The sequence below is a fragment of the Aquila chrysaetos genome, chromosome 16 (assembly GCF_900496995.4).
Source record: "Aquila chrysaetos chrysaetos chromosome 16, bAquChr1.4, whole genome shotgun sequence".
NCBI classification, from domain to species: domain Eukaryota; kingdom Metazoa; phylum Chordata; class Aves; order Accipitriformes; family Accipitridae; genus Aquila; species Aquila chrysaetos.
Genome location: NC_044019.1, coordinates 20,059,865 through 20,081,615, shown reverse-complemented (window position 1 = coordinate 20,081,615; position 21,751 = coordinate 20,059,865). Strand labels below are relative to the sequence as shown.

Genomic DNA, 21,751 nt, shown 5'->3' with positions numbered 1-21,751 from the left:
ATTTTTAGTTTGTAAGAGAAGCAAATAATTTTGAATTGTTAGTAAAAATTTTCCATTGCACTGGGCTTATTACTGAGATTGAACTTTTCTTATGATGCATTAATTTGGACTCAGCCTCAAGTGTACTTTTAGGGATTTTTTTTTTTTTTTTTTCTGATGGTCCCTCTGAAACAAAAAAATGAGTAAGCTTTTATTTTAAAGCTGACTTTATCCTCTGGTTGCCAATTCTACATTCTAGTGTTTAGGCAGGCTCCAACCAAGATAGTAAATGCGGGTGGTTTAGCTAAAAGTCATGCAATTGGTCATGGTGGCCAGTGTCTGAACTGTCACTGGATGAACACAGTACCAAAATATTTTCATCTATGTGAATTGCCATTAGAGATTATTGTAATATTCATTTAAATTCAGAATAGTTGAATTCTTAGCATAGGTAATCGCATGATAAATACAGATTAGTGAAATTTCAGTGGCATTGGAATAATGGGCCCCACAAACATCTGACCACTGCTGATACACTTGTCTACAACCTGCATCATTTGAAGGATATCTCTAGCCATTGTCAGACAGGTGTCTTTTGTGGTGCTTAGAAAGCTGTCAAAATTGAACAGTTTTGAATCACAGATTCAAGATTGAATGTGAGAAGACTGAATTGCACCCTTCATGGAAGAGAAACCAAAATTCTATGACCCTTTAAATTAGGCTTTTTCAGTATTTTGAGTTGTGTGTTAGAGCACTGCAAAAATTATGTATAAGTACGATCCTTGTTCATCGCTGTGTGGGCACTGGTTTCATACTTCGGCGATGAAGTGATGTGCAAAAGGGCCTTATTTCAGAGAGAATTTTCTCACTGGCAGTGAAATGGACAATGTAAATTTTTTTCGCCTTTGAAATGTCATCCGTTGACAATAATGACTGCTACTTGACTAAGAGTCCGGCAACACCAACTCACAAGTAGAGACTAATTTTGGAACATTTTGTTTGTTATCCTTAATGTCAGATGATAACATGAATGTCTTTAATCCTGTTTTAAAGAGGCAGCAGTAACTTCAGAAACTTCATACCTGGGGCATTTTGGTTATTGGAACAGAAAGAACTCTGTTTTCAGTGTCATGAAAGAAGTGGTAGAAAGATTGAATAGGGATATAGAAAGGAGTAAAAATTATTTCGGAATTGTCTTTACTCTTAAGGCAGCAATCAAAAAGCAGAGCTCCTATGGAGTTCTGCTTATAGGTTAAGCATGTTTTTCACCATGTGTTCATTCCTTCATTGAAACCTAGTCAACCATCTTGTTCTGCACAGTGCAAAAGGTTGAAATGCACTGAACTTTGAATCTAGGAAACCACTGTTAAGGATGAGGGGTAGGGGAATCTCAAGCTTCCGGTATTTGAGATTGTTTGGTTTTGTTTCCATCTGCATTTTCTTGTTTTAGTAAAATCTCTTAAAAAAAATAAATGAATTAACAGTGAATGAAAAACTCAGAAATCCCAAGTTATCTATCAAGAATAGGAACAATTTTGTTTTCATATTACTAGGCTGTACTTTTGCTAGTGTGGACTTTTGCTTGTGTGGCTTAATTTATAATGTAACAGTGACATATATTTTTCTGTCAGGTCTGGTTTAGTGTAATACACATGGTTTCATCTGTTCTTTCAATAGAAAGTAAAGGTCTGAAGAAATCACAGATGATGGCTTCTGACGCTAGTCATATGCTGGAAGCAGCTTTGGAGCAGATGGATGACATCATTGCAGGTATAATAATGCTTTTTTTTACACCAAACTCTTTTTTAATTTAACTATGTTTGTCTTTTTCCCTCCTGCAATTTCCCTGTTTGTTTTTTTTACGTATTATTCTCAATTTGTCAAGTTCTGCGACACGCAAATTTCTCTGGTTCAACTGTTATGTGAAAAAAATTTAAAGTAAAATAAAGGAAGAAAACCCGCAACTCCACCTCAGACATGTGAATATTGAAGTAAGAGAGATTTACTTTGCTCTAAGGCTATATGGTAATATAAACACATCCTAATTCATGTGGTAACATTCCATATTGTATGTGTTAGTTTTTTATTTCAGTGTGTCTTTGAAAAAAGTTTTCACCAAGTCTTCCAGTTAGCTGGATAGTATAAATATCTGTATTTTACACACAGACATATAGATATACATAAATACATATATATATATAAAAATATACACAATTTTATTTATGATGTATATATGTAAAATAGCTTAGCTATTAATTAACTTCATGGCCTAATGAGTTAGAATGTGTATCTTTTTGTTGACATTTAAATCCAGGAGTGGAGTTATGAATTTCTTTTTTACTCAGCTGTCCACTAGAAAGGTATATGATGCAAGACAGTATTTGCTGTCTTTTGGTTCTCTCATGGTAAAGCAATTAAAAAAATTTCTCTCAACATTACAGCATCCAAGAAGAGAAGTTAATTTCTGTGGTTAGAACTCGGTAGCCTTGGGGTTTGTGCTTACACACCGTTCAGTATGAGCTCCTAAAAGAAGTATCTGGGTAGGGCCATGATCTCACTTGTGCACAATGGGAAAGCATTCACTAAAGCTTTATGAATTTATACAGTGACACCCATGCTGTCCCTTCATTTTTTTTTTTCCCCCCCTAATGATGAAGTAGATGACATTGGCTTCTTGTTGCTGCAGCTGTGCTTCTTCCTGCTCTTCTTCCTGCTCTTCTAGTAAAGCTGTCTATCCAGAGACTAATATGGAGTTTCCAACATCAGACTAGCTGTGATTAGGCAGGAAGTCATTATCCAGGATTTTTAGTTTAAAGAATCTCTAGATTTTTTTTTCCCCTCATCCACATATGAATCTTCACTTTATTCTAAATGTGCAAGCTTTAACAGACTGCTAAGATATACAGAAGTGTAAATGTAACTATGTGATAGATACAACTCCACAAATAACTTTTCACACCAATGGAACAAGTTCCAGGCAAATAGGAGAATTTAGATACGTATTTCCTTCTCCCTTCTTTTTCTGAATGCAAAACTTTATTCAAACAAGATTTTAACCAACAGAAGTTAATTGGGAGTTTATTTCTTCAGCTCTTACAAAACATGTAAACAGATAGTCAGGGAAGCATTGGGCTTCCCTCAGATATGTAAAGAGAGAACAAGAAAAGCAAGTCCTAAACCATAATTCATAAACTAGGGAACTGAAATAATTTCTTAGCCATTGCAAACCTTGCGTTATCATACCGGCTAGTGCTATAAAAAATCCAAAGTAACATAGAAGCCCATGTCCCTTAAATTATGCTATGGAACCTGTGCTCATAAATCATCTGCATGCATCTGGAAATTTTAACTCAATATCTCTCTTCTGTGATGATTTATACATAACCGAGCACACATTGGTGATACCATGGATGCACTGATGATTCTGTTCTTCAGAAAAATCAAGAGAAAGAAAAATAGACATATTCTAGTTAAATTGATTTTCAGATTAGACACTTGCTTTCTTCCAGGAATTGCCAGAGCTTTGTGGCATGTTTTCATTTGAAGGAAACAGTTAGCAAACTTGCCATGATTTTGAGGATTTTCATGCTTGTCATTCCATAGGATTTCATGTGCTTGAATCTTTTCTGTTAATAGATCATGCTTCCAACATATCTCAAATTGTCTGGTATCTCCTCTTATGAGCAATAAAAGACCATGTATTCAATGAACAGGTCTATCACCTTGCTTATCTGAGCAGTGCTATGTTTTGTTTAGAAGAAATTTCAGTTTTACTTGAAGATGCCATTTCATATTCCCTTCAAAAAAATGTTGCAGACTTACAGGCTGTATGGTTTTTCCAGCGAGAGGATAATGTTGCTACTCAGTAGTGTTTCCATGAATGGAAGCTCTGAAAAATGGTTGTTGTGAGGCTGGTTCTGGGTAAGAGAATAGGTGGTTAGTGTTGGGTATTTTTTCCATGGTACGGAGAGATAGCCTTGTAATATGTGGCGTAACTGATTAAATGGCAATATACGACTGCCTAAGAAAATCACATATTACTTCTAGTTTCATGCTAGAAAAATAATTGAGGTTGGAAGCCAGGTTTGATTTTTTTGTTTTTAACATTCTTTTCCTTTTCCCCACTCCTTTTTTCAGATTGTTTGCGCCCATAACATTTTAGGGTTTAACCTTGATAAAAAAAGGAATAGAGTTAAATTGTTCAGGCTTCCAAACAACATTGCTTTTACCGCCCTCACTTAGTTGCCATGATGGTGGAGACAGTGATACAGAGAAGCAAAGCAAATGATGGAAGAAATACTCTGTGTGAATCAGCAGGTTGCATGTCCCATTCACAGCTGTTTTGTAGTGGTGTTGGTACCCAAGCTCTGAAACGAAAAGATTCAGGCATTCTAGTGGTATGTAGAGTTTGTCTCCACAGTGCAGGGATAGATCACGAGCAAATTGGCAACCTCTTCAAGAGAGTTGACTCTATGACTTCACATTGCTTATAATTTTAGTCTAATGTCCACTGATGTTCAATATAATATGGAAAACAGGCTTATATGGGAATATAATGGGAAAAAAACCCAAGATATTTCCCAGACAATGCATGTCTCGAGTCTTATCAATGTTAATTGAATACTTCGCATATGATTTCAGAATTATATCTACCTGTACCAATAAAAATCATATTGCTTTATTTTTTTACTTATTTTATAGTTATAATATAAAGTAAAAGCTCAGTTGGGTGTGATGGTTGTTTACCTGCTTGATTGATTGATTTATTATTTTCCATTACTAGAAATAGGTAAGACATTTTAAGACAGGTTGAGTTAAGTCTGTTCTGGTTGTTCTCCTCTAGCTAGTGTTCTGTGGGTTCCAGAAATATTTCTTGAATATTCTGGTATGACTGAAGGACAAAATAGATCTGCTGGAGCTTATACTTGGATACAGTTATCATTTAAATTCATCTCAAATTGAGGAACATAGTAATTATTCAAGTTTTATTCTAATTCAGTCCAGTAAACTTCTGTATGCAATTTGGGCAGGGACTGGAAAACAGGGAATGTTCTCTTGTCCTGTATGGTGAGAGAACAAATAAAGTAGGATGCTCCTTCAGAAGGAGGACGGGAGGACTATCATGAAACAAACCAGGACTGAGAGTCTTCTAACTGCAGATTTATATATGTACCATATTATGCAAATATTGGACAAATCATCTGTGCAAATGTAGCTGCTCTTAGAGTAGACTGGAAACAGCAAAAAATCAACTGTTCAGAGCTTGTGCTTTCAGTTCACTGTATCCAAATTCCGTGGATATCTCACAGCAGCACTGGATTCAAAGACTAAGGCTAAACTTCATTACTGTTGGAAACTTATGTAGCTGATGAAAAAGATGTTTCATTTGGAATGAGGCCTGAGTGGGTACTAGGAGAGGTATGCTCTTCTCTTGGCCTCAGAAATCTTTGCTTTAGGCACAAAATGAGCACTAATCACTATTTGAGAGAAGTGAAAAGTCCAGAGATGTGTAACTTGCATTTGTTAATTTTTGAAGCTTGAGTAGATGTGTATATATATATACATGCAAAACCAGCATTCTCTCTGTTTAATGATAAAACAGTCCTGACTTCTTTTATTAGCTGTAGTTATTAAAATATTAGATTGTGGTCTTGTCCTTTAAGGTAAGAACTGGGCATGCAAATACATATTACAAATATTTATGGATTTGCAGTCCTACTTTTAGACTCCTAATTTTAAAAGTGTTGTCCCTTACTCCAAATGTTAACATAGCTCATACATGATTCTGATTAATCCAGATAAAAAGTCTCACTGTAGACTGTGCATCTCAGTGCAATACAAAATGTATTAGTGTTTAGAGTGCATGAGGGTAGGATTGTAAAGCAAGATTAACAAATTGAATTTCATTGGGCTTGATCAAATTTGACAGATAGGTCAGTGTTCCCAAGTCTTTTATGCTTCAGTACATCTGTACTGATAACCCACCCTCATAGCTATATAAATTAGGCATGCTAAATGATTAGCCTGATTTGACTAAAATAGCAAAAAGGGCTAATGTGATTGTCAATGAACATGACTTACCCATTAGCTAGAATGACTTGCACTCCAAACAGAGGCTTTCTCTAAAGAAAGCGCCCTTATGTCAGATCTGTCTACACATTCTTTATTTGAGGTGAATGACTTTGGCATTGCTTCCTTCTGAGGTTTGACCAAGTCATTACTTTCCCTTTTATTCAGCTTGTACCCATTTATTAAAATAGGACTTTATAGGACTTTGGATTTTGATTATTTTTTCTTTGCAATATATCCTAATGAATTAAAATTTTTATTTTATATCAAACTGCTTCTCTCTGTCAACAATCTGGAAATCCATTATCTCCTTTTGTGAATAATGACCATAATTGTAAGATCTAAAAACTCCTGTCACAATATTATAGGCTGCAGCTCAAGTCTCTTCAAATTCACCAAGTAATCAGTGTAATTATTGAATTTCCTTTTAACCAGAGCTCCTGCAATTATTGCTTACTGAAAAATAATGAGAAAGTTAAATGTGTTATCACATGGGTGTGTACTGATATTTCAGTATTAGTACTGAAAGATTAAAAAATATAAATAATTAAAAATTCTGTCAAGAAGTTGTCCAAGAAGTATGCATGTTTAAATTCTCTTCTCTCAAGGTGGCAGAACACTTGTGTTCAGTTCACAACACAGCTTTGGCTGTGTGCTACAAACCCAACCACTTCCCACACCCTTGCTGAAAAAGGAGCCTTTAGAGGAAATTATACTTAAGAGATGAACAAGATTTTAGTTCAAGTTTAATATATTTCCCTCATAGGATCTATTTGCCAGAATTTGAAGGAGGACCTGTTTGGGGGGGGGGGGTGTCTTATTTTTTTCTTTTATTGTTCTGCCCCATCGTAATTTTACTGTGAAAAGAATTGAGTTCAAGTTCCAGAGCTACGCTATGTTCCTGGATGTGTTAGATTACTAAATCACCTCTAGTTAAGTGATTAGAACTTGGATTAAAAATGCAGGACCGGTCAAAAAATACTAACACTCTCATTTGAACCCCTTTGGATGAATTTTAGGTTTTGTGGAATAAGGTTTTCACTGAGTTCCTACATAAATAATAGGAAATCAAAATTTTTCCTAGTGACCTCATCCTTTAACCATGAATAGTCATATTACATCATCACAGGATTCATTCAGAATGAAAGGACTAGTCTCACAGCACTTTAAGTGAAGAAGATAGACAACTCTGTTCTGCTTCATAAGGGACTGAAATTGTCCAGACCAGACAGAGACCACTTAATCCTATTTTTTGTGGTGTGTGTTGGGGCGTGGGCTGGGTCTTATTTGACATACATGCTGGGTGACATGCAGCTGATGGGCAGTACGAGCCTCTTGTGATTGTTTAGAATGACTAGAGAATAGCTTCTATTTTTTCTTTTCAATTTGTATACTTCCGGATGGCTTTATATTTTTATCACTTATGTCCTATTCAAGGTTCACAGTATTTTCAAATTCAAAATTTAGTTTCTATAGTAAAGGTGTATAGCTTTTTATCATTTTAATACAGAGATCTTTGTAGAATTTCATTTTGGAGCACTGAACTGACACAGACTATAGTTGAAATTATGATGAGGGAATAGAATAATTTCAATAATGAGCAATTTCTTTCATTATAGATCACAGTAATTGAACAGCAACAGCTGCAGTGGTTTTCTTGTATTTTCTAAATAAATTGTAATTGTGTTAATAGGCTGTGCTTCAGTTATGATTAGTGTATTTCCTTTTTATCTTCTTTTCTTTTTCAACCAATAATTTCGGCTTTTTTCTGAACAAAAGAAATAATATAACTACAGCACTTGTTTATCTTGTTACTGCTATGCATTAATTAAGGTGAGCATTTGTGAAGTTGTACTATACAAGACACTGTAGTGGCTTTTTGAAACCATTAGCTGGAGCATATTTATGCATTGTTCTTATAGCAATAGAGGTATGAAAAATGAAATTAAATAATAAATTACTTGAAATCAGGTCTTTGATAGAGAAATGTATAACTTCCTGTCATAACAGTTACAGAAAATTATGTATCAAGAATATTGTGAGGGGGGAAAAAAGATAAAAATGGTGACCTTTAATCACCCTGGATATTAAAGGGGAAAATATAAAAACTTAACACAAATATTTAGAGTTTCTAATTTGTAGTTCAACATTTATAACACTTCTTATAGCTTGTTAGGTACTGACATTTAGCTTCAGATACTTGACTTTGGAAAAGCTAATGAGTTAATTCCTTAGAAGTTGTCAACAATAACAGATTTATAACAATTTAAAATCTTTTAAAACTTTAAAAATATAGCATTTCACTGTCTTTCTGTTTATTTAATCCATAATTTTTCACGTCAGCTATCTATCAACTTAGGTTTGTTAACAACATCTAAGACATGGTCTCACAAACTCCGCACACTTGAATAACCATTACAGCTGTTTGATACTATATTTTGTAGGGGCTTTGCACATGCTGTAGCTTTCAAGTTAAGACCTTGCATAACTGTTCAAGTGTAGTTTTGATCTGTGTTTTAAAAGCATGTGAAAATCATGGCAACTTGCATGTTGATTGCGCGTGTGAAGCGTTGTCTACTCATTCCTTACCCAGGGTTGCCAGAGCAACCTGGAGTTTGGAATTTCCTCAATTTTGAGTGCTTAACCTTGCAAGAGGTCATTATAGCTCTTTGGGCTCCTGTCCCAAAACATGCTTCCCATACTCTCACTATCCTAAGCATGTTTTCTCACCGATAGTGGGGGTCTGAGCACAAGATAGAGAGTGAAGGCTCTGAATCTTGTTTGTAGTACTGATGGATTCCCTCTATAAAGGGGTCAGTACTACAGAATCTTATGGAGCTGAAAGCATGGAGAACTTGTTTTCTATAAACGCTTAATGATCTTTTACAAAAATAGATGTTTAAAATTGTTTTGTATAAGACAAAATTGTCCTTTGAAGGTCCTAGTCAAACAGTGATTTAGTGATCAAGTCGGTCTTCAGCTTCCCTTGCATGTGTTCCTGTCTTTCCAGCAAAACAACAAAATTAGAAGTTTTCTTGAAAGTAAGAGTTAAAACTAATTCAAAATGGAGAAATCTTTGCAATTGAAATATGCTACTTTAAAGTCTTTATCTCTGACTACAGATAAACAGTTCTGTAAGTATAAAACAACAAAAATACTGTCATGACCTGGACACCTACATCAACTCACCCGAAATGCAGTACTGCATTGTGTTTATGCAAAACAAAATCCATACTTCATAGGTATTTGTATTAAGTTTTGAAAAAGGATTGAAAAGAAACAGAAATGTAAATAGCTGCAGATACAATATGTAGCAAAGAAAGGCAGTTAAACCATGATGGCCATAACCCCATAGGATTGAAAATCTGAGACACAAAGGTTCTTTTGTGGTTTATATGATGTGATCTGCTTTTCAGTACATGAGTCACTCAGTTGTTTAACAGGCTAGTGAATAGATTTCCAAGATTTAAATTTAAACAAGTTTTATCAAACATGGGACTTCTTTAAATTCAAAATCATAGCTTCTCAACTTCCTACTTTAAGGCAATGAAATTGATTTGAAAGAGTTTTTAAAAATCAAAATAGTGTAATTTTTATGAAACAAGATGCCTTTATTTCCTCACAAAAAATGGAATGTTCTTATTTTCCCTATGCTTTCAGAGATTCATTTTTTTCATGAAACAGTATTCATGTTACCAGTAGCTTACTACTGCTTACTACAAACAATTATGGATTTTGTACTAAAAAGATGTATTTGTTGTCTCACAACACTGTTTTAATTAGACTGCTGGTTTCACTGGCCCTAAATACACGTATTTTTCTGTGTAAATATGGGGAAAAAAGAGAGAGAGAGAGAAAATTGGTGCAAGTATTTGTTCTTCTTTGTCTTTAATAAAATGTGTTGATCCTGGTTTTTCCTGTGTGATGGAGACTCGGCCTCAAGTCTCCATCATGGCTGCATAATCCATCTTCCTGGCTGCTTAGCTTGTGTTTCTGGATAGGAGAGATCTTTTTGTTGTAGTTGTGCATACAGTACCTAATGTGCTGCACATCACAGCTTGGAGTCTATAAGCATGTAAAAGGAAAAAGGTTGAGTAATTACATAGATAATTTGCATAAGAAATTATAGACAGTTCTTGAAAATTGTCTCAAGGATTCCACATGTGGTTGTAAATAAAGCTCAGTTGAAAATCATCCGAGCTGCATGAAACTTGCATCTGAATGTGGTCATTAACGTTTCCAGGCTTGGAATTTTTTTCCTAGGGCTTCCTGCTAATCCAGCTTAACAGTTACTGTTCCCTGTAGTTAAAGATCTAAAAGCAGAGATTTGACGAGAAGCTAATATGAGCTATGATTCAAAACACACCATTTGTGATGTATTTTACATTACAGTATTAGAAGAAAGGATTTTGTGAGCTACCTCTTCACTCCTTTGACAGAAGGCTTAGGAACGAGGAGGCTGAATTATGTCCCATCCAGACCTTACTACTAGTTTACATAAATTCATGTTTTCAAGGCTATCTTCATGAGAAAAAGAGACTTATGCTTCAAAGAAAATTACACTTTGTAATCTTGAAGGAGAGAGGAAGAACTTGGACACCCTATACACTCGTTGAGTAAAAACTCAGGTAAAAAAAAAGTTCTCTAGCAGTGTAATGATTGACTGAAAGGCCAGAGAAAATGTATGCTTATAATTTCATTCTAACCACTGTTGGTCAGATATCAAAACTGTTACCCTTGAGTATTTTGGCTTTATAGAAAGTCATCCTTACCCCAGCATAGAAGTAGCTTTTGGGTTTTATTGTGGGGCTTTTGTTGTTGTTTTCTGTTTTCTTGACTAAAGAAGTCAGCAGTTTTAGGAAAATCTCTTTTTAACCACTGGTGGTTGAGTTGTGTGTTACCAGGATTTTTTTCTAAAACTCAGCCAGTTTTAGAGCGAAAAGTCTGAGATCATAAGGATGAATGCAGGGGATCAGAAGTTAAGACGTAAGGAAAAGTGAGAGATCAGAAACTGTATTTACTGCTAAGAGTGATGAAAGTTGGGTGATGGATGAATGTATACAATGTAAGCTGAGGAGAGTGGATTTTTAAACTAGCAAGGCTTTCTGCTTCTTTCTTTATTTCTGCTTAGTAACTTATTTTTGCAAGCCACCAGTAGTGCTGTTTTTTCAATAGGTTATGTATTTGCCCAAAAGGAACGTTTCTTTGAAGCCATTCAGCTAATTGCAAGGAACTTTGAACTAAAAATGTGCTTGCATGGTTAGGGTGTAGGAAATGTGTAACTTAAAGGTTGTTTTCTTTTTTGTATTACTTTTGTTATTCTCTCTACCATACATATACTGTGCAGCAACATTTAACCTCCTTCATACACTGTCTGTATGTGGAAGCCAGAATTGAGCTGCTTGGAATGTCTGAGTTCCAATACTTTTTCTTCCCTTTCTTTCTTTCCTGCTTCTCTAAGGTGGACATTTATGATGATTAATTGTGTTCCAGTAGTACACTAGGAAACCATGGTGTTGAATATTATATAAACATAATGACAAAAGATTCCCCTGTGTCCTGTTTACCCCTGGAAAAAATGAGGCACAGGAAGACTGTGACTTGTTCAAGGCTATACAAAATGAGTATTTTTGCAAGAGTTCAAAACTGCACTCATTTTTCCTGAGTATCTATAAAATTCTTATGCTTGGACCACATTCTTCCCCACTTCAGCTATCTATAATAAACCTACAGACAAATTAATTGCTGTTAATGGTATTGTATATTGGTAACACATAGTGTTCTGTTTGCACTGTGTCATCTCTTTTTTTGCATGAGTCTGCAAGGAGATCCAAATTCTTACTGTCTGGTGCTAAAACTTAATGTGCTTTGCAGCATGATGATATAAAGGTTTAAACTAAGGCAAAGAAATATAATTATTTACTTCTATGCACTTTTACTTCTGTTTTTTCAGGGTGTGTTCTTGTCCTTCTGGTGAGCAATATATATCCTACTTAATATGAAACTACATGGAAAGCAAATAAGAGAAGCAAGCCTGTGATTCTTTTGAATTTAAGCAGTAAAACAGGAAGCTTTCTGAATTAAAATGCTGAGTTGAACTCCGCATTTCTGCATTTCTTTACCTAGTATAAAGTGGATTAGCTGTTGTGTTCAGAGGAATCTTCATTTTCCATTTCAGTGGGGAGAATAAAAGGTGCTACAGTAGCAACCCATAGCAAACCAGTTTAAAAATTATTTCACAAAAGAGTGTATGCATGTATTTGATGGGGAGGTGTGAAAGGTCATGTTCTCTTAGTGATGCACTTGAGATCTGTGGGTAGCTCCTGTTCCAGACAAGGAGAACTACTCATGGGAGGGCCTTCTAACTTTTGTTGAGTACTCTGGCCCCTACGCAGCAAAGCAAAGCACTTCTAAGTCCTTGCTTAATATTTGTGATCCCAGTGACTTGAAGCTAGTGGAATTTTGATTGCTGAAAGCTAGAATCTTCAGCACATCTCAGAATTATGCCCTGTATTCTTGGCATGATAAGGATACAGATATGGTTTGGGGTTTTGTTTGTCTTTCTGATGGTGTCAAAGACGGGTATATTCTTCTCTCACCAGTGCCTGCTTTTTGAAGTCTAAATACAAATCTTGAGTAGTACGGATAGATATATATATATATATTAATAATTTATTTCATGGATAATAACCTCAGTTGAAAGATTTAAAATTATGAATGAAATCGAGCCTTTCAATCTCTACTTCCTTCATGTAACTTTAGTTGGTATTAATCGAAGAGATGTTTTTCCTTTCAAGGTTTAATGGAACTCATGCATGTAAGAATTTACAGACAGTTCACTTGTAAGATCATTATATCTTTATTCATATAAGCAAAAAAATACTGTGCTGTCTGTTTACTATTATTAGCTAAGAAAATTTTGAAGTATCTTTATTGTCTTCTGCAGTTTAAAATCCTGTACTATTTATGCTCAAAATGAATTCCAGTCATAGGTATGGGGTAAGTTGTAAGATATACCAGCTTTTGTGTGTTGTTAGGTAGTTCAGGGAACACATGTTTGCCATAAGGATGTCTGATGATTTTCATTTGTTGCATCTCTTTTTGTTAGTAATGAATAGAAAAATATTTCCTTCTTCTGGCTTCTTTTTTATTTCTCATTTCATGGAAACTTACATGGAGGAAAACTTGAGGCAGGAAAGGGAACAGTAAGAAAAAAAACCTGAAAATTCTTAAATTGACTTTGTCTCAATCACTACACGTCAAGCTGATGTTCCTTCCCAGTAAAAACACATTACCACCTTCCAAATGTCCCTACACAGGACATGACTGTCCTCAAGACCCACCTTAGATTACAACTATGGAAACTTGGCATATGTGCCTTACACATGGACCCAGTTCTTGAGAGTACTGACAAATTATAACCTTCCACTGCTGTGTAAAATGCAAGACTTTTAGGATGCTTAGAATTCTGCCAGTCTGAACAGTCAGCTGAAGAGCTTGGAATAACTGAAGCATACATATGGAATATGCCCAGTCTCAGGAAATCATGTAACATATAATTCCTGGCTGGCCCTGGCTGTGCTCCAACGCTTGAAAATTTTTACCTTTACAGAACTGAGTTTCTAAAGGGTGACAGTTCTTTCATTTGCCAAGATTAAAGAGTGTGTGTGTGTGTGTATGGAGGTTTTTTCCTAGTGTTTTGATAGAGGCAAGTCAAATAAAGGCGTGCCAAAATGTCTGTATTTCACTGTCATTGAATTTTCCTACAGAATTTAGAATTATTTTCTGTAGAAGGTAGGTGTTACCAGTAACGTTGTAGCCACGATTATCTAAGGATGGGGGCAAGATGTGATATGTAGTGAGGCATTTAGACTGGTGAGGGAAGATGTCACCAATGCTCTCCTCAAGAAAGTTAGTGGTATGTATGGTATGGCTGTATAAACTACCTAGTATAATTAACTGAACTCGTAAACAACTGTTTTAACTCTGTATTTATCTTAAAGATTATGGCTTTTATTTCACACCTGAAGTATTGGTTGTGGGCCTGAAAGTTTGTGTGGTTTTATTTGGATTGTGTGGATTTTTGTTTGGTTTTTTCTCTATTGTCTCTATATAAAAAGTATTCATATAAATAACATGAAGAATGCTATCGCAGAATGCTCCATTAAGTTTTTCCCATTCCGTATCTATTTTAAATTGTCAGTTCATTGAAGGGGTAGCTAACAAAGCTGATTATGAAATAACTTTGGAGCCTGTCTGCTTTTCTAGTGTGAAAAGTGCTTGCTAAGCAAAAAGACAGAAAAAATTAGCATGGAGTTTTCCAAAAGAAAGAGTGAGAAAAGTAGTTTAAAAGTCCTAATGTCACAATAACCAAGGAAGCCATATCTTTAAAAGTGGCATCCATGCTACTTAAGAAGACAATGCCAAATTTCAGTTAGTGTGTGTGTAGTCAGCCACTCCAGCTGAATGAAAAGATTTAAGAGGTTACATGATCCAAATGGCTCTTACACAATTTGGAAATCTGCTATTTTTAGTTGCTAGAGTTTAATATTAATCTCCATTAGGAAGTACATAAACAGAAACAACTATAAATAGCTGAGAGTATAGAAATACACAAGAAAATATGTTCTAGTGGTTAGAATACTCAAATCCAGCAAAACAGTTAGTTGATCCTCTCCTTGAAAGGAAACAATTCAGGAAGACAAGGTTGATATATGAGGTGAAGTTGTCCTGTGTAGCAGTCTTTGTAGTGCCGGATATTGAAGAAACTTTATCTTGGACATGGTCTTAGCCAGAAATTAAGATGAGATCTCACACTTGAGGTATTAAAATAAACTCATAAGTAGCAGAAGTCAACAGGACCAAACAGGAAATATTATGAGTTTGAAAAGAGGTTAAGACTCTACCAAATACTCCAGTAGTGAAAATAAGTGTGTTGCTTTAAAAAAAATAAAATCCCTACTACTGAGCCTTGCAAAAACTTCAGAAATTTCTAGAGATGGCTTTGCATTCTTTAAAACAGTCAAACAAAAAGCCACATATATTGTACAGTAGCATTCAAACCACACAATTTTTTGCAAAGATATTTGATCTGACAGAATTCGTTTTGTCATTAAAGCAGTGGTTGAAGGAAAACTGGTTAATATTTAGAATTTTCCCAAAAGCTTTGAGAAAAGTTAAGCATTCACAAAATGAGAGACAAAATATTGTATTGGACCAAAAACTGATTGAGATGGAAAACAACATTAGGATTAAATGATCAGTTAGCATTTTGGTTAAAAGCTAATCTAGGTACAGAAGGCATTTCAGTGTACTAGGACCTAGAGTGTCAGTGTATTCATGAGTTGTATTTAAGTATTAGTTGTATATCAGGCTATATGTAAAATGAATCATTGGGTTCAAACATAGTTTGTAATGTCCAAATCATGGCGGATAAATAACCACAGCAGGCAAACTAACATTGATTAACGCAAAGTAGTGTGCATTCAAGAAGAAAATTTGAATTACTTATACATCTGGGTTTCAAATTAAATAGGTCTGCTCAGGAAAAAAAACTTAGAAAATAATTTTCAAAGGCTCAGTGAAGATTTCTGTTCCTAAATAAGATGTAAATGATGTTAAACACAGGACTAAAATGAAGAATAGTGTGGAGATTATTATAATCCCCTTGTGTAGATCAATGATACAGTGTTCTAAGGAATACTATATGCTATGAGGATCCAACATACACCTGTAAAGCATGTTACAAAATGAAAAGATTGAGAGGAGTACAATACGAATGATCAAAAGCCTAAAAAAATTCTCCCATGAAGTCAAATAAAGGGGGAAAATGTGTTCGCTTATGCCAGAGAGAACAGGAATGAAGGCATGAGTACAATCTGTTATGTACATGAGGCAATGAATTGTAAATAAAAACTGTAAAAAAGTAGAGCAAATAGAAGTTTTCCATCTGACTAGTTCTTAAAGAAACAAAGGGATATTAAATGAAATCAAGGTCTGAAATTCAGGACTGAGAAAAGATAGCTCATTTTAGTGTGCATCTCACTGAAACACAGGGCATTAAGACAAAAAGACTCTGAGATATTAGAATTTGTATTATTTACAATTCTTCCATCAAGTGAGATGTGTTTGTTGCTGTGCTTACTGTTCTTGAGAAAATAAGATTGGTGCTGGAAGGTTGGCAGGAGGGAGGTGGTGTAATTTAGAGGGCTTTTTGTAATTTAGAGAGCTAGCAAAGTTTCATAGCCGTTTTTATTACTAACTTTTGGGGTTTTGTTCTCTGTGGGAGGGTTATAAACCTGCTCAAGGTCACATATTTTTCTAGTTCTGGTAACACAATCTGTTTTCATCTAAGTTTCTTGTCAAAGGACTGCATCAATCTTTCTTAAGTTGCTTAACACTGCTCTGTGTGGAGACTTCTAACTATGTAGCTAAGAAGTTAGTGACATCTCATGGTAACCATGGAAAATTACAGGCAATTTGTGGCAAGGTTTTGGCATTTGTAATTTAACAGACATTGCAAATGTTTTCTACATCAAAATTCTTTTTTAATATGCTTGTACATACCTCTCACATTTAATTCTCCAGTGTCATTATGTATCTAGAGACTAACTCCAGTATTTGTAAGCCTGAAATACTGATGCTTGTCAGTTAGCTTCTGAAGTCCAAATGTTGTAGTGTGTAGTACCTATATATTTGTCACTTACAAAACAATTGTATTGCATTATCGTCTCTCCTGGTTTCACTTGTTTTAGGTACAAAGTCAGCTACAGAGTATGCTAATGGTGGTTATGATATTGTGTCACCTGCTCCATCAGTATACTTGGGCACATTTCAAATTTTGCATCTCCTGGAAGATCTAAAGATGGCATTGGAAATGCTGGAGGATCCTCAAGAGAAAGAAGCATTGCGAAATCAAATTCCAGGGGCCACAGCAGTGTGTATACGGGAGTGGTTTGAAGAGAATCTGGTAAGTAGTTATTTATAGCTTTTCCCTTTTGTTTGCAAACAGCATTGGTTCAAGTATTTTGATACTTCAATTATTTTTATAACAACTGAAATCTGCATACTTAGAGAGCTGCAGAGGATGGTGAGCAATCATAGAAAGCTGAGGATATTACCACTTTATGTGCTGATTACTAAAGCAATGTAGATATAGGAGTGTAAGATGTTGGTAAAAGACCTTATTTTGTCCTTGGTGAGAGAAAAGATAGTAAAAATGAACTACCAAAAAAGTTACCTTTTCTGCGGGTTTTTTTGGTTTGGTTTGGTTGGTCCTTTGCTGGAGATAACAAACAAGTTTATAACGAGTTATAAAACTTTTCATTTTTAAACCACTAATTTGGCATTGTCTGTTGAAGGGACAAATTCAAATTGCATGATTCTCCTATCCTTTTCCTCACTACATTTCCTTTACCTTAACTGTCAGTATTATGAATCTCCAAAGTATCTTGTACACCAGGCAGTGGTGGTAAACACAGGAAAGCTCTAGCTTCCAAATGTGAGACATTCATATTGGGATAGATGGGGAATAAACAGTTGACTACCTGGAAAATATTGAGGCTTACCAAGTGAGGAGCAGATCTTCAGACAGACCTTAAAAGAGGAGACCCATTGGATGTAAAGAAAGAGAAACAGCAGGTCCTGACAGAACACTCCTCTTCACCAAGCCCGTCACTGCAAGTGAATGGTGGTTTCCTAATGAGTAAAAGCTACCTATCACTTTCTCAAATTCAGAAAAGTTTTCTAGATGAATGGATTTTCTTCTGGCTTTGTCAATGCATGTGACTTCTACGTAACTGTGTCTGTAGCTTCTGGTTCAGTGTTTATCATCTGCTATAGCTGCCTTGTGCCTATTGTAACCTGATGTTGTTGGAAAGGTAGCTGCTTTTCTTTGAACTTGTGAACTGCTGGTTTGTTGGCATTCTCCACAGAGTGCAGGTCTATGGCTGGAAAGTCCTGTTTGGGACCATATGAGAGAAAGGAATGAGAATTTGATACCAGTTTTGAAAGCAAAAGGTGGAGGCAATGTTTAATTTGGATTTACAGTATTAGATTTTGAGTCCATATCCTCAGGCCAGCTCTTACTGAATTCCTGCTTTGGCAGAAATTTTAATGCTTCTTCAAAGCTTTGCAATAGCTAAAAGATATTTTTAATGCATAAAAGGCATAGATTTGCAGAGTTGTTCACAGTAAAGTTGGCCCTGAACCACCAAGTTGAAGAGTTTGAATCTGGTGCTCTGGCTTTTGGCCCCTCTGTTGCAGAAATATTAATTAAGCTAGCTTTTCAGCTCTACAAGGTAGGTAACACTTGATGTTTTGACTCCTCGTATTTATATATGGGTATCTCTTCTTTTTGATGGGAAACCAGCCAAAACAGAAGCCACAGCTCCCTCTTAGAGTTGCATTTTACTGATGTCCTAAAAGCCTTTTCTAGTGCATCAAAAGTAGTATTCATTTGATAAAGCAATTGGGCAGTCTGGATTCAGAACCAACAGAACAGGGAAACTGGTGGTATAGAGTATCTCTAGTGCAGTATGTTGTGACCACTGTTTTTAAAATATTTTGCACTGTTCTGTATGGAACAATTCTGCACTTCTTTTAAAGACATGCACAGGGAGGGTAGTGCACAGTTGCTGTGACTGTTATTCAAAAATGGGTAGTAATTTATGTATTTATAGACCTTTTTTTTATTTTTTAAAAATGCAAGTAATTTGTAAGCATGCACACAACTTCCATGGACTTCAAATTTGGAAGAGCTTTCTCCACTGACAAGCAGCAGTTTCACTTGGAAATTGAGAAGTCGTCTGATAAAATTCAGCTCAGTTCAGTGAAATGGAATATGTATTTCATGGTTATGTCCCATACTGAAAATTCCTTAATTCCAGCCCAGAGCTGTGAAACATGATACTTGATACATGAAAAAGGATAGTCAAGATAGTAAGCTGTGGAGAATGAGAACCCTCGAGCTCAATGAATCCATTCCCATTGGAAGCTTCAAATGAAGTTTGGTAATCATTAGTCTATGAAATGTTGGAGTGTCATAAAAAAAACTTCTGCTCAATTCCCATGGTTTAAACACATCGAGATTGAAGTGGTTTGCTGATTTATAAAGACATAATTAACTAGAAATCAGTGAGCTATATATTTAGGATCAACATCAGCAATACAACAGATAAACCAGAATACTAGACGCTTAAGAAATGTTAAGGAACACCTACAAATTTCTAAATGCAGTTCTATAACTAATTCCAAAAAGTTATAATCACACAGACATGCACACATACACATTCACAGTTACACGCACACCTCTCTCTCACAGCTGGTGTTGGTTACAAGCATGAACAGCCTCTTTTGTGGAAGTGGGTTCCCCTATCCACACATCTCCTAATGGACACGTGGGTGCTTTAGCGTTTGTGTGTAGCTGTGGAGCTCCCTTCGGTCTGCTAACCCACGCACTGGTGAGCAAGCACCCCACGAGTTCCCACAGGCACCCCTGAGGTGTGGGTGCCCAGTTGTTGCAACAGGTAACTATCAGGTAAAACATCATTACACAGAAAATGCCAGATACTCTCAAGTGGAATTTGCTGCAAAGTGTGTCTTCTAAGCATTCTCTTTAAAGTGTAGGCTGATAATTCAGTACAGAGATTTGGAATATATTTTAATTGTTGTATTCAACTGAAATGTTACATAAAACAATGTTTGATATCAGTAGCAATAGTTGAATTGTAACAAACTTTGGAGTGGATGGTGAATTGATGCTTTTGAGCTGTTTTTTAGCGCTATTAGAGGTTGGATTGGAGGGGGAATTTCTTTTGTGGACAATTATTTCCACATCTGTTTATTTTTGGGGTCCATGCACCTTCCTTTGAAGCTGGAGGGCTGATCTAGCATGTACTGAATAAGCTACTGGTTTTAGAGAATACAGCAACAGCTTTGTTTCTAACATTACAGGAATAGGTGAGGTCAAAAATATTCCCAGCTTATCCTGACTAGGAATACATTCGAAAATAAAGATACAAAAAGCAATCTGACATTTATTTTAAAAACAGATAATCATGCTCCTTTCAAGAAAAGAGTGTTGTTTTATGATTATTCTTCACTTATATGCGTGCTTGAAAATTGTGTTAAAAATCATGGCAGCTGCCATCCTTAATCAAGAATACAATGTGCCTTATGGAAATAATTTGAATTTGTGTTTTGCTACTGCCCTATATTGGCTTTTAATGGGAAATGGCAGAAAGGGGAGTCAGAAAGATGGCTCAAGACTAGTTCCTGCTGGATAGTATCGAACAAAAGCATTTAATAGGTAGCATTTTGGTTTAAGCAGAAGTACAGAATAGAAGGCCCAATTATTTTCTTGTGTGTTCCTTCTGCATTAGCAATCATCATAACCTAATGCAGCCCTGAAAGCTCTCTGAGGCAGAGTATGGCTATCCCCACTAGTTCTATTTGTGCTACACAGCAGTACTCGGGATTGCGGGTTAGAGGACAGAAAGTGACTGAACCTTTTTTATATTGTTTGTTTGTGTTCGAGTATCATCTAGAAGCTAGAGCTCAATTGTACTAGAATGGGAAAAATAACTTCTGCAGAAAATTGCCCCTTGGCCTTACAATCCAAGTAGCTTTGCAGCTTTGGTAATTGCCACTTAGTATGCTGAACTATACCTAGTGTTTAAATAAATAAGACTGTGGAGTTTAGCATTTTGGTGAGCTTTGAGGCACATTGACTTATTACTGATCAGTCAGGAAGCTTTTTTTTTTTTTTTTTTTTTTTGGTTGTTGTAACTTACATTCTTTGGTCTGTCTGCCATAGGTGTGAATACCAAAGATGTGGGAAAATTTAGATATGCCTAGAGTGTGAAAACTGTAGACATTGTGTTTCATACCTGATACTACCTTGCTTACTTCCTCTTTTGAAAGCATCTGCTTTATTCCTTTTTTGTGGAACCATTGGTCATGATTTGGTGTTTCAGTGATTCGGCGGAGTTGGATTTTGTGCTTATCCTCTAAAGAAGAGGCATACCATTTGTAGAACTAAAGGTGTGCTTTTTGAAAAGGCTCCTTTTTGCGTTTCTGTGGTCTAGGATCTGTGAACATATCAGGTTCTTGAGTCTACAATACAACTGAGCAGAGTAATTGTGTTGCTGCTGCTTTGAGATAGATGAAAAAGGTTTGACAAAGTAAACACTGAATTTAGAAAGATTATTGCTATGTATCATAGAATGAGGATTTCATAGTTGCTGTAACTGCACAAATCTTTTGACAAAGCTAAAATGGAATAAAGCATCATGAATTATAGACTTTTAACTACTTAAGAACCGTATTAAAAATTTTTGCCTTGAAGTGAATGTCAGGAGTGTTTTACATGCTTTATGATTGTAAATTCTTTGGCCTTAAAAACAGAACAAAAAGATCTGGGGATTATCATTGAGAGTTCATGTAAAACAATTTTGTGTATGGTTTCAATGCTGCTTGTTAAATATTTTAGTATTGCTAGTGACCACATGATATATCGCAAAGCAGGTAGTAATTTCAGCATTAAAAATTAACTGCTGCAGTAACAACTGACTGTTTGACTCGGTGAGCTATGAGAAGAATGTATTTAGTTACAGTTTCATTTCATAACTCTAAATGAACTTCTACACTGTTAATTCTTTTTTTTTATTCTATACATCTTTATGGAGCCCTCTTCTGAGTAAAG

The 21,751-nt window shown here is 35.5% G+C and overlaps 1 protein-coding gene across 7 annotated transcripts in view; it reads left to right on the top strand.

Moving 5' to 3' along the window:
• PPFIBP2 (PPFIA binding protein 2) overlaps positions 1-21,751 on the top strand; it is a 111,124-nt gene that overhangs the window by 17,719 nt on the left and 71,654 nt on the right. For 5 of the 7 annotated variants that reach the window (XM_030039555.2, XM_030039554.1, XM_030039560.2 and 2 more), the window contains exons 2-3: positions 1,654-1,749; positions 16,803-17,017. In XM_030039555.2, coding sequence (XP_029895415.1) covers positions 1,683-1,749; positions 16,803-17,017 — 282 coding nt within the window. In that variant the 5' untranslated portion in view covers positions 1,654-1,682. The remainder of the gene's footprint in view (positions 1-1,653; positions 1,750-16,802; positions 17,018-21,751) is intronic. The other 2 variants (XM_030039557.2, XM_030039556.1) reach the window with 1 other exon arrangement.